The sequence below is a fragment of the Oenanthe melanoleuca genome, chromosome 1 (genome assembly GCF_029582105.1).
Source record: "Oenanthe melanoleuca isolate GR-GAL-2019-014 chromosome 1, OMel1.0, whole genome shotgun sequence".
Taxonomy (NCBI): Eukaryota; Metazoa; Chordata; class Aves; order Passeriformes; family Muscicapidae; genus Oenanthe; species Oenanthe melanoleuca.
In genome coordinates, this window is record NC_079333.1 from 73,747,591 (window position 1) to 73,764,126 (window position 16,536).

The 16,536-nt window shown below is 43.1% G+C and overlaps 1 protein-coding gene across 1 annotated transcript in view; it reads left to right on the forward strand.

Moving 5' to 3' along the window:
- The first annotated feature begins 2,458 nt into the window (after nucleotides 1–2,458).
- TM9SF2 (transmembrane 9 superfamily member 2) overlaps nucleotides 2,459–16,536 on the forward strand; it is a 30,356-nt gene continuing 16,278 nt past the window's right edge. The window contains exons 1-5 of the mRNA XM_056485441.1: nucleotides 2,459–2,761; nucleotides 7,316–7,383; nucleotides 8,581–8,674; nucleotides 9,380–9,507; nucleotides 15,419–15,548. Coding sequence (XP_056341416.1) covers nucleotides 2,630–2,761; nucleotides 7,316–7,383; nucleotides 8,581–8,674; nucleotides 9,380–9,507; nucleotides 15,419–15,548 — 552 coding nt within the window. The 5' untranslated portion in view covers nucleotides 2,459–2,629. The remainder of the gene's footprint in view (nucleotides 2,762–7,315; nucleotides 7,384–8,580; nucleotides 8,675–9,379; nucleotides 9,508–15,418; nucleotides 15,549–16,536) is intronic.

Genomic DNA, 16,536 nt, shown 5'->3' on the forward strand with positions numbered 1-16,536 from the left:
CCAAATGCTTTAGGAAGTAGGGAAAGGTAAAATGATAATCTGATCAAAGTCCTTTCCTACATTATCAAAGCAGACTTTTTATGTCTGCCCCTCTTATAGGGTGGGGGTATTTTGGTGGGGATTTTTTTCAGTAGATTTTTGTCAATGCTGTATGACAGCAGCCATCGGTGACATGGAGGGAACAGGGACATGGATTGTTCTGGACGTTCAGCTGCAATGGACAGCCACCACAGCCAATATCTATCTGTCTGTCTGTCTGTCTGCCTGCCTCCTCCCCAGCTCCACCCAGCCAGCAGTATGTATCACCCTGAGAATTTGGTTTGAAAACCGTGAAGGGTTGTCCACTCATGAGAATTAAAAAATCGAAAAGCCATGAGAATTAAGAAGACCAAAAGCAGACAGGGATGTTGTTTGCTCTGGGTCTGGTATGGGCAGTATTGCACTGTGGTCACACAATACCTGGGTCTGGAGGCCATCCTGCCCCTTGACCACCCAGCCTGCAGGGGTGATTGCTCCCTGCCAGCTGTCAGTCATTAATTCCCCACAAGAGCCCATGGGAAGAGAATTGAGGAATAAATACTGGTTTTCCATTTTAGGGAGATTATATTTTGCATGAAATTTTGCATATTTTTGTTTAAAATAAAAACAAGCCTCATGCTCTCCCCCTTTTCAATGACAGGCATATTCTGCTGCATCTAGGAGAAGCTCCTGTTTTGTTTTAGTACTTTGAAATTAACTTTATATTCTAATAACCCCTTCCTCACTTAGGAACTCTTGAAGTGAAAGCTATTGGGAATTCAAGGGTGTTGGTAAGAGCGACTGGGCTGGGCAGCTCCCTCTTCCCAGTGAAAACCTTGAGAATTAAGAAAAACCACAAAAAATAAAGAAACAGACAAAATTTATTTTAAAAACAAGACATATTTTACTTTAAAAAAAAATAAATTTATTTTTAAAAAAGCAAGGACTGCAAGGCAGGCATGAAATCAGTGCATCCTGACTGGGATCGGTGGACCCAGGCTTTGCTGGGATTGACCGCCCAGGTGCAGGGGTCCCAGATGGCAGCTGAGCACCTTTCCTATCTATCACCTGTGGACATCACAGGATCACTGAAAGGGACAGGTTGGAAGGGACCAAGTGGGACATCTGGTCCAGCCTCCCTGCTCAGGCAGGGTCATCCCAGAGCACACGGCACAGCATTGTGTCCAGGAGGTTCTTGGGTATCCCCAGTGAGGGAGGCTCCACAGCCTCTCTGGGCAGTCTGTTCCAGTGCTCAGTCACTCACGCAGTGAAGAAGTTCACCATCATATTCAGGTGGAACTTCTCGTGCATTAGTCTCTGCCCGATTCCTCTCACCCTATTGCTGGGCATCAACGAGGAGAGCCTGGCTCCATCCTTTTGGCACCCTCCCTTCAACACTGATAAACATTGATGAGGTCCCGTCTCAGCCGTCTCTTCTCGAGGCTGAACAGGCCCAGCTCTCTTAGCCTGTCCTGCTAACATCACCTCCTTCTCATCTTTGTCACAGACCGCTGGACCCACTCCCGGAGCTCCCGTCTCTCTCTGAGGAGCACAGAACCGGGCACAGCACCGGGGCTGCAGAGAAGGACAGGATCCCCACGCTCACCCCGCTAGCAAGGTTCTCCTCACGCATTCCCGGATCCCCACTCTCGCCCCGCTAGCAAGGTTCCCCTCACGCATTCCCGGATCCCCACGCTCGCCCCGCTAGCAAGGTTCCCCTCACTCATTCCCGGATCCCCACTCTCGCCCCGCTAGCAAGGTTCCCCTCACTCATTCCCTGATCCCCACCCTGGCCCCGCTAGCAAGGTTCTCCTCACGCATTCCCGGATCCCCACGCTCGCCCCGCTAGCAAGGCTCCCCTCACTCATTCCCGGATCCCCACGCTCGCCCCGCTAGCAAGGTTCTCCTCACGCATTCTCGGATCCCCACGCTCACCCCGCTAGCAAGGCTCCCCTCACTCATTCCCGGATCCCCACGCTCGCCCCGCTAGCACGGTTCCCCTCACGCATTCCCGGATCCCCACCCTGGCCCCGCTAGCAAGGTTCTCCTCACGCATTCCCGGATCCCCACTCTCTCCCCGCTAGCAAGGTTCTCCTCACGCATTCCCGGGTCCCCACTCTCGCCCCGCTAGCAAGGCTCCCCTCACTCATTCCCGGATCCCCACGCTCGCCCCGCTAGCAAGGCTCCCCTCACGCATTCCCGGATCCCCACGCTCGCCCCGCTAGCAAGGTTCCCCTCACTCATTCCCGGATCCCCACTCTCGCCCCGCTAGCAAGGTTCTCCTCACGCATTCCCGGATCCCCACGCTCGCCCCACTAGCACGGTTCCCCTCACGCGTTGCCGCGCGGCGCTGCCGGCAGGACGGAGCCGCGCTCGCGCTGCCGTGGCAACGGGGGCGCGAGGCACCCCGGAAGCGAACGCGCGCTCCGGCCCCGCCCCCCGGCGCTCGGTCAGGCGGCCCCGCGCGCGGAGGGTGACGACGTGTCGCGCGCGCGCGCGAGGGGGGAGCCGGAAGCGGCGCGGCCGCGTCAGGGCGGGCGCGGGGGGCGAGAGACGGAGCCGCGACCCCGCTGCCGCCCAGCGACCCCGGCCCCGCCGGCCTCGGCCCGACATGGCTCTGCGGCGCCTTCTCCTCTTCGCTGCCGCGCTGGCGGCGGCCGCCGCGCCCGCCGCCGCCTTCTACCTGCCGGGCCTGGCGCCCGTCAACTTCTGCGAGGCCGGCAAGGAGAAGCCCGAGTGCAAGGTGAGCCCGGGGGCCGCTGAGGGGAGGCCCCTGAGGGCGCGGCGCGGCCTGGGTGTTGTCCCCCGCCGCGGGGGCTGGGTAGCGGGGTTTGTGCGGAGGGGCTGGAGCCGCCTCGCCGTGCCGTACCGAGGCTCCCGGCGGCGCGGGGCTGTGGCGGCGGGGACTCGGAGCGTGCTGCGGTTCCCGCTGTGCTCAGGCTGCTCACAGAATTGTTAGGGTTGGAAGGGACCTCTGGAGATCACCTGGTCCAACCCCCCTAGCAAAGCAGGGGTAGGTGACACAGGAACGCGTATGAATGTCTCCAGAGGCGGAGACTACGTGACCCTCTGGGCAGCCTGTTCTATAGCTCTGCCACCCTCAGTGTAAAGAAGTTCTTTCTCGTGTTGAGGGTAACTGCTCGTGTTTGAGTTTATGGCCATTGCTCCTTGAAAAAAAAATTGATGAGACGGAGGACCCAGGGGAGTGGCAGAGGTGCTTGCCTGGCTCAGCTCCGGCCTGGCTGGGGAGTGACCGCGATCCCTGCGAGGGAAGGAGGGAGCTGTCGACTCATCCTGTGAGTTACGGCCACGTCGGGGAAGTAGGAAGCTCCGGCCGGTTATCTCTCGGGCCCTTTCAAATCCCTGAAGGAAAGCTGCAGTAAGTGAGGATGGCAGTGACAGGTCATGCCGAGGGGGGTGTGTGTGATTCTTGGCAGGAGCGAGCAGCTGGAGCAGATATCAAAGTAAGCATCCAGTAACACTTTCCTTGCTGTGTCTTCCTGGCTGCAGGAACCTGAAGCACAGGGGTTTCTGGGCCCTGTGTTAAGTGAAGCTTAAACTTGACTTCGTGCCTGAAGAAGTGACTAGCAAAGTTCACATAACCAAATAACTCATTTGTAAGGAGATTGATGGGGAGCATTCATGTAAATCTCCTCTGATGAAAAAGCATCTTTACTCCTTTGGGGCACCTTTTGAAGTTCAATCCTGCTGCTGTGATGGAAATTACAGCAGACTATGCTTTAATATTCGAATGAGAAAGTTCAAGACAGATCAGTTTTATGATCCATGGTCTTACTGCTTTGGCTGTCTGAGCTCTCAGCTTCTGTGTTGCCTGAAACACTGGTTCATAATTCTTCAGAATAAGAGCCTGCTTAATCTGTATGCTTTTGGTAAATACCATGTGCTGACTTTATCCTTCTGCTGTTTCTTGATCAGCAGAGCCAGGAATAAGCCAAGTACATAATGAAGGCTCTTCGGTTGTAGTAGTAAAATATCCTATGGACATTCTTTTATAGGACCATAGAAACGGTGTTTGGAAGTGACCTCAGCAGGTCACATACTGCAGCCTCATGAGGATGGAGCATGAGAGGACAGAAAGCACCACTGTTGTCAAGACTAGATCAACTCAGCTCTACCTTGTTTAAGCAAGCTTTGGAAACATCCAAGCATAGAGTATCCATCTCCTCCCTGGGTGACCTGTAATAGTGCTGCACCACCCTCTTAAGGAATGGGATTTTTCCAAATACAAGCCAAAGCTTTCAAGCTGTGGTTCGTGGGTTTTTTTTCACAGCTTCCCTGAAAAATACTGCTGTGTTTGGATTATTCCTGTTTTAAGCTTGTAGAAGAAAGATTTATTTTTTTAAGTCAAGTGGACCACATAGCCTACTATCTTTTGTAACCACCTGAGACCCTTATGGGGTGTTCTTTCTCAGATGTCTCTGCATTTTTATTCCTCATATAACATGTACACAATGTTTGTCTTCTCCTGAAAATTTATCATTTAATAAATGCAAAGTGAGGTACTTGGGTAATGTACCACCAGCAGGCAGCTGGTACATTGTACCACATTGGTGGTACAATTTCCATATTAGACATCGGTATATGGAGAAGTCTAAAGCACTCTTCACATCTAATTCTCTCCATGTAGTCTGCAGCTGACTGTGCTCTGGTCCATGGTAAGGAGAAACAATATATGATCGGATTATTGCTGTATCATATTTATGTAAGTGGATAAAATTAAGTTTCCTTGGGCAGGCCTCATGTTCTACATTTCTCACAGATTTCTTGCAGTTACCACTGTTAATTGCAATGTCAGTAATAGTGAATTTTTCTCTGCCTGAGGATTTTGATCCACATGCCAGATCTCAGTACCTACTATTTGTCTGTTATGACCCCTGTCATCTCCTGTCCTATTTTGGTGACCCATGGCTTTCCCCCTTTTGCCAAGTTTCCTGCTAATCTGCTTGGGCAAACTCAGTTTGGCTGCTTCTTCTGGTTTTGGTTGGAATATCAGAAATGGAATGGGATCTATGCAGACTTAAATAGTAATCTTGCCTGAAGATTTAAGAATTATTACTCAGTTTTAAAAAATACTGATTACTCCAAGAAGGGTTTGGTGTTGTATGGGAAAGGTTTATCAAATATACTGATCTGCAGTAATGCATATAATTCTTAGGAAAAATTGCAGCATTCACATTAATCTTCTCTGATGAAAAGTAGCTAATTTAAGGCCATAGTTCTGTGGCCAGCTGAGGCAGTCTAATCCCTGCTGCTGAGAGTGAGAGATTTCATTCCTGTCTTCCCCTGGGCAGTGTGTTCCTGTCCTCTGCATTGATCCAGCTGTGTTACTTGTTTTTTTGAGCTTAACATGGCAGGAAACTATCCAGCTTTTGACCAGTCTAGTTTCCTGCTGTGTTAGGGAGTTGAAGTGGCTTACAGAATTACAGCAAGCATGCACTACCCAGAGGTGAGCAGCAGGTCTGCATGGCTTAGGGCAGGGGAAAGATGAGCCTCAAGGTGTGTCTTCACTTAGTGGGTCACGCTAACAGCCCACGAATCTTCCCGTGTCTCCCAGGTCTGCATCCTGACTTGCACATGGACAGTACCCAACTGAAATATCTGAGCTACAGATACATGTGAAAATTTCCATATTTTCTTTTCCTCCAGAGTTTCTTGGTTTGGCTAAACTTGAGTGAATTTTCATAGGGAGGAAATGCTCTTCTTTTGGTGAGAAATTGGGTTGCTCTTGAAAGGGAGAGGGCTTGTTCTTGAGGGCATTCACCTTTATGTTGCTCTTCAGCTCTTGTCTGATTACACAGTAAGACAGCTCAATTTGTGTTGTGGTTTAACCCTAGCTGTCAACTAAGAACCACACAGATGCTTGTTCCCTGCTGACCCCGGTGAGATGGTGAGGAGAACTGGGGGAAAAGTAACTTGTAGGTTGAAATAAGAACAGTTTAATTGAAATAAAGTAAATATATTCATACTAATTACTAATAGTAACAATAATAATAATAATTTTAATGAAAAGGAGAGAGAGAAGAGAAGAGAATAAAATCCAGGCAAAGCAAGTTGCACAATACAATTGGTCACCACCCACTGATGGTTGCCCAGTCCATCCCAGAGCAGTGATCATCCCCTTCCAGCCATCTCTCTCAGTTTATGTACTGAGTGTGGCATTCCACGGTATGGAGTGGCTCTTTGGACAGTTCAGGTCAGTTTCTCTTGGCCGTGCTCCCTCCCAGCTTCTGCACCTCAGTGCTGGCAGAGCAGGGGAAACTGAAGAGTCCTTGACTCAGGGTAAGCACTATCTAGCCACAACTTAAAGCTTCAGTGTGTTACCACATTGAATACAAAACACAGCACTGTACCAGCTACGAAGAAGAAAATTCTATCCCAGCTGAAGTGAGGACAGCCTGCTGTGATACTAAGAACTGCCTTGTAAAATTTTTTTTTTATAAGTCTTTTGCTGTTTAAGCCCATTGGATTGGTTTACTGTGCAAGCAGATAACTGCCAAAAGCAGTGTAAGGTGAACACTTGAAATTTATTGGAGCTGCAAGACTAGAATAAGGAAAGAGATTTTGCGACTAAAAGGGAAGAGTGAGAGACCTCTCCCTTTCCATAGAAGCGGGCTAGCCCATCTGTAATTAATGTATATCAATCAAACTAGTCTGAAACCACAGTAGACTGAATTTTAGGTTCTTACTCAAGAGCTGATAGAGTTACTGAAAAACTTTTATGGGAAGGTAAATGTAGGTATCCTTGCCTTCTCTTTGAAAAGAGATTATGTTCAAACTTAAAATGTTGTATCAGTCTGAATACATTGTTGAAACTCTCATAGTTCAGTTTTTAGTTACTACACAGATTAAATTGTGGAGCATCTTAATTACAGGGAGAAGTGCTGGTCTTGTTTTCACTTCTCTTCATGTTCTTCTAAGGCTTCTATTATGCAAAGATTATGGTGATGACTAATATGACTAACTTGGTACATTAAACTCAAACACTGGCAATTGTGCGAGGATATTATTTTTGTGCATGATTTCCTGCTATCTTGTAGTTGAAATGGTTATGTTAGCCTTTGAGTGTTTTTGTCATGTGGTCACTGCATTTGTGATGGTTAAATAGTGCTTTCCTAATGCTCCCAGCAGATATAGTTCATTACACCAAGATACACAATTACACAAATCTTACATTTTCAGCGTTCCTTAACCTTATTCAAACAAATCTTTTTTTACACATCCATGGGAATCTAAGAAATGCTTTAAATATAACTGCTGATTATCTCTGTTCTTTCAGTCTGGAATTGAGCTGTTTGTGAACAGACTTGACTCAGTAGAGTCTGTCCTCCCCTACGAATACACTGCGTAAGTATATTAGACTGTTTGTACCATTTTAATTGTCAGTTTTTCCAAAAAGATGATTTTAATTTACCTAAAAGTATTATCTGTGTCTTGTTACAGTAGTGTGCCACTGAGGTATGGCTCTTTATTTTGCTAACATAAGTTTGCAAATACAGAATTTTCAGTGAGCAGATGGATGCCTACATTGCTTCCTTTGTTTCAGTTGTCTTTGCTTATACTTCAGTGAATGGATTCATAGACCCTCATGCAGGTTGAATCACTGTTGTAGTGTAACTTAAGGTTAAAATATGTGTGTATAAATATATGATACTTTACAGCATTCATTGTCACTGTAGATCAAAGTATTGCCTCTGTCTTTAGTAGCCGATGCCAGATGAGTTAAAGTGGTAATGAGGTGCGAACATCCCATCAATTATCTTAATGAGGTGTTAAATGTTTTCTTTGTGCACATCATAGGAGTGCACAAAATGTATCAGTGCCTAGTACAACTATGCTATATATATACTATGCCTAGTACAACTTTTGCTGTAAAGAATATTTTGACTGTTAATATTGAAGAGCTTAAGCACCAGTTATGTCTATGCTTTAAGGAACACAAATGTGATATATTTAAAAATAGACTGGAAAACCAGATGCAGATGTTATGTCAAAATGTGTCTGGAAAAACATGGAGGATGTGCTATTAAATGTGTTGGTGAATAAACTGTAATAGTCTGTTTAATAGTGTGTGTTATAAGGCACACACTATTATTTTATTTTATTATTGTATTTTATTGCATTGTGTTGTATTTTATTTATTTTTTATTTTATATTTTGTTTATTTTTATTTTATTTTCCCTCAAATTCTGGAATCTGGCCTGCATGGTTTTTTTTCTCAGAGTCATTATTAAACTCTAGATGAAGTTTTAATTCTTGTCTAAAATCCCTGTTCAAATAGGAAACTTTTAATTACTCAAAGAAACTTATGCTACAGTGTTCTGAAATAGCTGATGAAGAGATTTGTTTGATTGCTGGTTCTGTTTCATCTGGCTTATTTTAAAACTGGGATAGTGATTTTCACACTTCACAAGTTAAATGAAGAAACTGTTGTCTACAGGGAAAGCTGTATAGTTCCTTTATTTGTGATGAGCATGTTGATTTGGGAACATTATTTGCAGCTGAGAATAATTTATTCATTTTTGTATCTTTTCTCTAATTCAGGTTTGACTTTTGTCAAGCAGAAGGAAAGAAGCGTCCATCTGAAAACCTTGGCCAAGTCTTGTTTGGAGAGAGGATAGAACCGTCTCCTTACAGGGTTTGTTCTCTGACACGGGGTGTTTGGTGGTGTGTACATTCAAATGTAACCAAAGGAGATCAGAATCTTGAAGATGATTTTCACAAGGGCTTTATCTGAGAAAGCTTCAGCATCTGAAATTCCACACGATAGAAATCTGTCAGTGTAACCTAATTGTAACTGTGTGCTTTGTATTGTGGAGCTGTAGCCTGAAATGCTGTGCAGGTTATCTTCTCTCCTTGGGATCTGATAAAACCTGATTATTGCTGCTCAGCACTCTTGTTACTTAGAACCAGATCTGAAAATATTGCAGCCATAAAACCGGGAGGATTATAAATTATGTTAGCTTGCTGGTCTTTTCTGGTGACTGAAGGTCTCACATTCTCTCCTACAGAGGTAGTAGGAAAGTTATCAATTGAAGCTGCCTGTGACAGCATGGCTGCTGTGAGGTCAAATGACTTACCTGGTAAATTATGGCAGAAAACATGTTTTAGTCAGTATCAAAGAGCTCTTGCTGTAGGCTCCTACAATGAGCACAGGAGGGGTTTGTAGCACACACCAGTATAAAAACCTCTTCTGGAGGGTTAATGTACCTAGTCTCCATAATTTGTTGGGTGTTCTCATTATAATAGTGTAGGCAATGAAATGTATAGGAGAAATTGTTATGTACTGAAATAAGACAGTTTGTTATGACCTTTTTGCTCATGAGTCTTTCATTTTTCTTAGTTCACATTCAACAAGAAGGAGACATGTAAATCTGTTTGTACAAAAACATATGATACCACAAAGCCAGAAGATAAACAGAAATTAGACTTTTTGAAAAAAAGTATGCTACTGAATTACCAACATCACTGGTAAGTTGGTATCAAAATTGATACATTGGTTAGTGTAGTTGTTGGTGATAATTTAGTTTATACTTTTGTATTTGCAAGTTAATACAGATGGAACACTAGATATGTGCACTTAATATCTTCCCCTTCTGTTTTTGCATAAAATGTTATATTGTTTGTTGCCTTCATAAAAAAAATACCTTCACTTGAAGGGTAAGCACTAGGAGCAATGGAAATGAATCTGTTTCTAAACACAAAGCTTTGTGCTTACTGTAAAATACTGCTGCTTTTTTTCCACCTGTAAATGTAGAAGTTAGTCCTGCCTTAGCTTGAGAAGTCTTAGAGGACCTTTATTCTGTTGCTGTGTTGTCTTTGTTTTCCTCAAGAGCCCTTGCACTCACCTTCAAATGCTGTGTCTGGGAGACAGGATCAACAGTTCTGAGACTTTTATGCAATGTTTGTTTTCTCATCTATGGATGTGGAAGGGAAAGGTGGCCAATGAAAACTAATTAATGAAATAATTTTGGGAATGCATAAATGCTTGTTCCTTTCCTGTTCTCTGAGTCTCTCTGGAACCATCTGATTGACCTTGGAGCATGGTGGGGCTCTGTTTCAGCTCGGGTATTGAATCCTTGCCCGATGGGCAGTAAGGGTGGGGCAAGGCTGAATGTGTGTGCTGAATCTCAGGCAGATTTTCAGTTTTCCGACACTGCACCCACATCCAAGAGCTGTGAAATGTTTATCAGCAGGCTCAGTCTTGACACTGGAAATACCCAGCCACATTATCAGTGTTTATTTACTGCTTGACATGTTGGCATGCTCTGCCAACAGCAGCTTTCAGGTGCAAGAATAGAAGTAAAAGCTTGGGCATGAGTTCCTGAGGCAGGTCTTTGCAACGAATGCACAAGCATCATTAACTGATGTCACTCATAGGTATGCTTCAATTCCAAATATGGGCTTCCTGCTATTTGGGAACAAACGTGTTGGTCTTCATCTAATTGGATTTAAACTTTTTGGGTATTTTAATAAAAATGCACGTTGAATGTTGCCACTGTCATTAACTGTTTTTCTGAAATGTCACATTCAATTCCTTCAATTTTTAAACAGTTGTAAGGCAACAAGTGCATTTTCTACTGCTCTCAGGAACTGAAATGGGATATCCCTTTGTGGGGGATAAACTGTGATTCACTAACATAAATATTTCTGGGAACCTCTTGAAAATTAGTGTAGTAGGAATTTGATAGGTTATGTCAGAAGGGTTCAGAGGCAATAGTCATATGGTCAGGTAGGTGAACAAGGAAGTCATAAAGAAACTCTGCAGTGTACAGCCACTTTTGCAGGGATTTGAAGTGTATATGCCTAATGCTAAAATAAGTGGAGCTTTGAACATGCTGGACTTGATTATATTCCTCTTAAATACTGCATGTGTTTGTAATATTTGCACCACTTTGAATTTCAGTAATGCATGTAGGTCTGGCATAAAAGACTCAGCTATAAAAGGTTGTGTATGTTTTGGTGTGTAAATTAACAATAGCTTCCCAAGGCTATGAGGCTTGAAAGAAATTATTTTGTTTTTAGGAAAACCCATTACTTAAGCTGATAGAAGCTGAAGCAGACCTATGTAAAACTAATCATACAAAAAAGTACTTCAGACTGGTTTCGTTTTTTTTCCCTGTAGATTAAATTGTTTAAAAAATATATTTAGTGTATTCAAGTATACTTTTTTTTTTTTTAAACCAGTGTAGCTAACTTGATAGGACTGTTGATGTGTGAGTAAGATATAATTCTGTTTTTCAGTGTGGAAACTTCCTTTGAAATATAGGTTATTTCTTTGTTCTTTTAATGCTTTTTTTTTTTTTTTTTTTTTTTTTTTTCTTTTTTTCTTTTTTGCTCTGGCCACTGCCCTAAACTAAAACTTTAGAACCACTAAAAAAATCCCTGATTATGTCTGTTAGTCCTCCTTAGCCACAGCTTTACAAAGTGGCAGTGGCTGGATTTTGTGATTAAGAATGTGTATTCCAGGAGTATGGTACAGAGGTATGTTGTACAGGGATCAACAAGGTAGCATAAGTGAGGATTCAGTAGAGGGTTATTTTCCAGCTTCATGATAATTTATCATGAAATTCCTGGGGAACACAGATGGTGCAAAGTACTTTTAAGGTTTCAAAAGCTACTTAATAAGATTAGGAATTGACATACTGAATTGGACTCAACAGCTATACTGATATCTTGCCTGACAATGTTCATCACCAGATGTTCTTGAGAGACATATAAGAACACTCTTGAATAGCATATTTTCTCCACATGTATAATCTCTTCAAGTCATTTTAAATTTTAAGATTAGCTGTGAAAAATGATTTGCTTCTTAAACTATCAATTTGTTCCGGCATTGCTGCTTGAAGGCAGCTCAGTATGCCTTTGCTGCATAGATGCAGAGGAAAGCCTTTATCCAAACCAAACTTACTTGCAATATGTTAATGTTGCCTTGTTTTGATTAGGAGATGAAAACACTAACAAAAGCGAGCAATCTCTCTAGCATATGTTATGGAGATAAAATTTCAAATATACAAGCACAGGATTGTTTGTGTTCGAAAAGACCTCTAAGATCATTGAGCTCAACCATGTGTGGGTTGACCCTGACTGGACACCAGGTGCTCACCAAAGCTGCTTTGTCTCTCCCCTTCTCAAGTGGACAGAGGAGGGAAAATGTAGTGAAAGGGTCAATATAGGGAGAGATCACTCATCAGCTACTCATCAGTCATGGGCAAAACAGACTCAAATTGGGGAATTTAGTGTAATTTATTACCAGTCAAATCAGAGAAGGGTAATGGGAAATAAACCCAAATCTTAAAAACTCCTCCTCCCCACCACTCCCTTCTTCCCAGGCTCAACTTCACTTCCAGTTTTCACCACCTCCTCCCCACAGGGACACAGGGAATGGGGATTGTGGTCAGTTCACACATGGTCTCTGCCACTCCTTTTTCCTTAGGGTCAGGATTCTCCACACTGTTTCCTTGCTCCAGTGGGGTTGCTCCCATGCAAGAGTTTTTAATGAACTTCCCCAATGCGAGTCCTTTCCATGGGCTGCAGCTCTTCTGGAACTGCTCCAGTGTGGGTCCCTTTCATGGGATGCAGTCCTTCAAGAAGAGGCTGCTCCAGCCTCGGTCTCCAATGGGTTCACAGGTCCTGGCACACGTGCTACAGAGTGGGCTCATCTTTCCATGGAGCCCCAGGTCCTGCCAGGAGCCTGCTCTAGTGTGTTTCCCATGGGGTCACAGCCTCCTTCAGGGCACATCCATCTGCTCTGATGTGGGGTCCTCCACGGGCTGCAAGGGGACAGCCTGACTCACCATGGGCTGCACCACAGGCTGCTGGGGAATCTCTGCTCCTGTGCCTGGAGCATTTCTTTCCTCCCCTTCTCCACTGATATTGGCGTCTGCAAAGCTGTACATATTCCCACTCCTCCCTCCAGCTGCAGATGCTGTTGTGAAGGGTTTTTTCTCCCTTTGCTAAATCTGTTTCCTAGAGGTGCTGCCTCTGGTCACTTACAGGCTTGGCCTTGGCACTGGCTCTCTCAGACATGGAAGCTCTTACAAAAACTTCTATACCCCCCTGCCAACCAACATCTTGCCACAAACCAGATACAATCATTAACATACACTTCCAGTTCCACCACTAAACCATGTCCCTAAGTGCCATATCTAGTCTTTTAAATGCTTACAAGGTTGATGACTCCATCAGTTCCCTAGACAGCCTGTTCCAATGCCTGACCATCCTTTCTGTGAGGAAATTTTTTCTAATATGCAACCTGAACCTGCCCTGGCACAACTTGGGACCATTTCCTCTCTTCCTGTGGCTAGTTTCTTGGGAAAAGTGGCTGACCTCCACCTTGAACATCTGTCATGCATTTGAAGATAGCAGTAAGGTCTCTCTTGAGCCTCCTTTTCTCCAGACTAAACAACCTGAGCTCCCTCAGCCATTCATAAGGCTGTTCCCCAGTTCTGTTGTCCTTCTCTGGACATGTCACAGCACCTTAGTGTCTTTATAGTTTGCTGCCCAAAACTGGACAGCAGATTTGAGGTGCCACCTCCCCAGTGCTGATTACAGGGGAACAATCCCTGCCCTGGTCCTGCTGGCCACACTATTGCTGATACAGGTCAGGATGACACTGGCCACCTGGGCTCACTGGTGGCTCATATTCATCATCTTTGGACAAGTCCCCCCAGGTCCTTTTCTGCTGGGCTTATTTTAAGCCACTCTTGCCCCAGCCTGTAGTGCTGCATGAGGCTGTTTGACCCATGTGCAGAACCCAGCACTTGAGCCTTGTTGAACCTTGTGCTGTTGCCCTCATATAATATGGTCAAAGTGTAATGAATCTAAATCTGGAATAGCTTCTAATTTGCAACTTCATTGTACCCTGTTAGTAGCATGGTGAAGTGAGTAGGAATTGGTGCTGCTGCTGCTTGCAACTGTGATAGTATTTGGAATCTCTTGAAGACCTAGCAACTCTTGTTTTTGTAGAGTCTGTCTTCACCATTTCTATTGTGTCAATATAAACCAAGAATACTGCAGTTTATTTCTGCTGGGTAGCTACTGGTAGGGATTATATAGCTCTCTCCATGTTGCGTGGGTAAAGGCAGCACATACCACTCTTTTCTCCCCATCTGCTGGTGTGCTTTGAAAAGAAGTGCTAATTCAGAGGCTGTTCCAATATGCAGCAGATTAAATAATGCTTTGTTTTTCTTATCTGAAGTCATAATTCCTTTGTTTAATTAAGTATTTAAAAGTATCTCTAAGATACTTAATTGTAAAGGCATACAGTAGCTTGGTAAATTGGATAAAATTGTGTTAGCTTTCAGTGGGATGTCCTTCTTTGAGTTTAGTGATGCACAAAATGTGGCAGTTGTCTAATGACTTCATATATGAAGTTAATTAATATACCTTCGGCAATTAATGCTGGCAGATACTGAATTTTAAGTTTTCTTCACAGGACATATTTTGGGGATTTATCTTCTAGCTAGTTAAAACACTTCATAAAACATAAATTGGCTTAGGGTCTTCTAGTAGTTTATTTTAGGAAGGGATAGGATCCTTTATGTTTAAAAGTATGTTTTTGGTTTTGACATTTATACTGTTAGTTGCATGTTAGATACAGTTTATATCTTGCTGTCTTTTAACTTTCAACTCATCATGGGAGTGTGCACTTCCACAAATTTTTCATTGAAACTGAGCTATAAACCCCCTGATTTTAGGTAATACGGGTATAAATCTTGTGAGGCAGTAATATAAAAGCAACAGGTTTGAAAGTTATTGTTTCCCCAGTTGTTTGGTGGCTTACAATTTTTTGGTAATGCAAATCATCTAATTAAAATGTTGCATACTCTTTGGGAGCTATAAATGAGATTGATGATTAGGAATTCACTTAAATAGCAAAAAAGAAGTTTTAAGAGTACTATGAAAAAATGTTTTGCAATGGAAGAGCAATGAGGAAGCTGGAGAATTAATATGTGATGTAGGGTTTGTTTTTTTTTTAATTTTGTGTTTTGTCTTAAACTTGAAATTGTCAATTTTAGCTAGTTTAGCAAATTTGATGATTTTGGCCATTTTTAAAAAATAAAATGATAAGTTAAATTGTTATGACTTTGGACTGGATGAGTTTTCTGTTTTGGGCTGTTTTTATAAGGGGACTAAATGAAGCAGTGCAGTGAATACAGTGATTTCAGTTGAAGAGCTACGTGCTTGTAACTCATTTGGAACTTGGATTGGCAATCAGTGAAATTCCATGTATAAGTATATTCTGTGTACAAGTATAAGACTACTTGTAGTTAATAGTCCAGTAATGAATGTAGCAATGTTAGATTAACGTTAATCTGGTTTTGTTTCCATTACACTGTGTATTTTGAAAAATTGTGAAGTGTCACTATGTCATTTACAGGATTGTGGACAACATGCCTGTGACGTGGTGTTATGATGTGGAAGATGGCCAGAGGTTCTGTAATCCTGGTTTTCCTATTGGCTGTTACATTACAGAAGATGGCCGTCCAAAAGATGCCTGTGTTATTAATGTATGTTTTTGCAATTATGTATTTTTAATACCCCCTTTTTACTAATTTAGAGACTAGTATTTCTCCTGTATCAGTTTTTATGGTGAGTCCTTGCTATTTTAAGAACCCATGTTGCCTAAAAGTAGGCAAGTGTTTTGGTCCGCAAGTACCTCAATCTAAGCCTAAGAACCTTGTCTCTTATGTTGCATAGTACAGAAGGGCTCTAAAAGATCAAGGGATGAACATGCATAGCATTTAGTACATGTGGAGGGTAAAGGTGAAGGAAAGCATGTCATCCTTCACTGCCTAAGAAATTGAAATGTTAAAGGCTTAGACTTTACATTTTTGTGGGATAGAAGGGTTCTCATGGAAGCAGATTTGCATAGGTATGTTTGTACCTCTGCACACTGTTCAAAGGTTTGCTTTCCCTGAAACTGGGAGCTGATGGAAAAGACATAAGATTTCTGCATGAGCAAAGATTCCCTTGTGATAGATGATACAGTGGTGGAGGTCCAGATGAGTGCATTGAAAACATTATGGAGCTAAGAATACAACAGAAAGTCCAGGAAGTCTTTAGACTACTACAGACTTCTTCCATGGCAAGGTCACTGAGAACTTGGAATAGGCTATTGGGGTTTTTTCAAAATGGTTGGTTTTACTTAATAGATCTTACCAAAGATAGCAGTTTCTGTGGTTGCCAGTTTTGTTTAGTTGCCTCCATAATGAGTTGGTTTCAGGGGCTCCATATGAATGGATGCATTTATGATCAAATATATAGTCTGGCAATATTATTTAAATCTTATTTTAATACTTGCTTTTAATGAAAGGAAAATAACCTTTGAAGGAGTAACTAATATACTGTAAAAGAACATTTTATTTATGTAACTGTTCTTAGAATGTTTCATTTATGTAACTATTCTTATAATTGGGGTTGCCCTATAGAAAGGGTAGGGATAGAGCCCTTAAGGAGGTACTAATTGAACTTCAGTAGACATAGCTGTTAAATTAC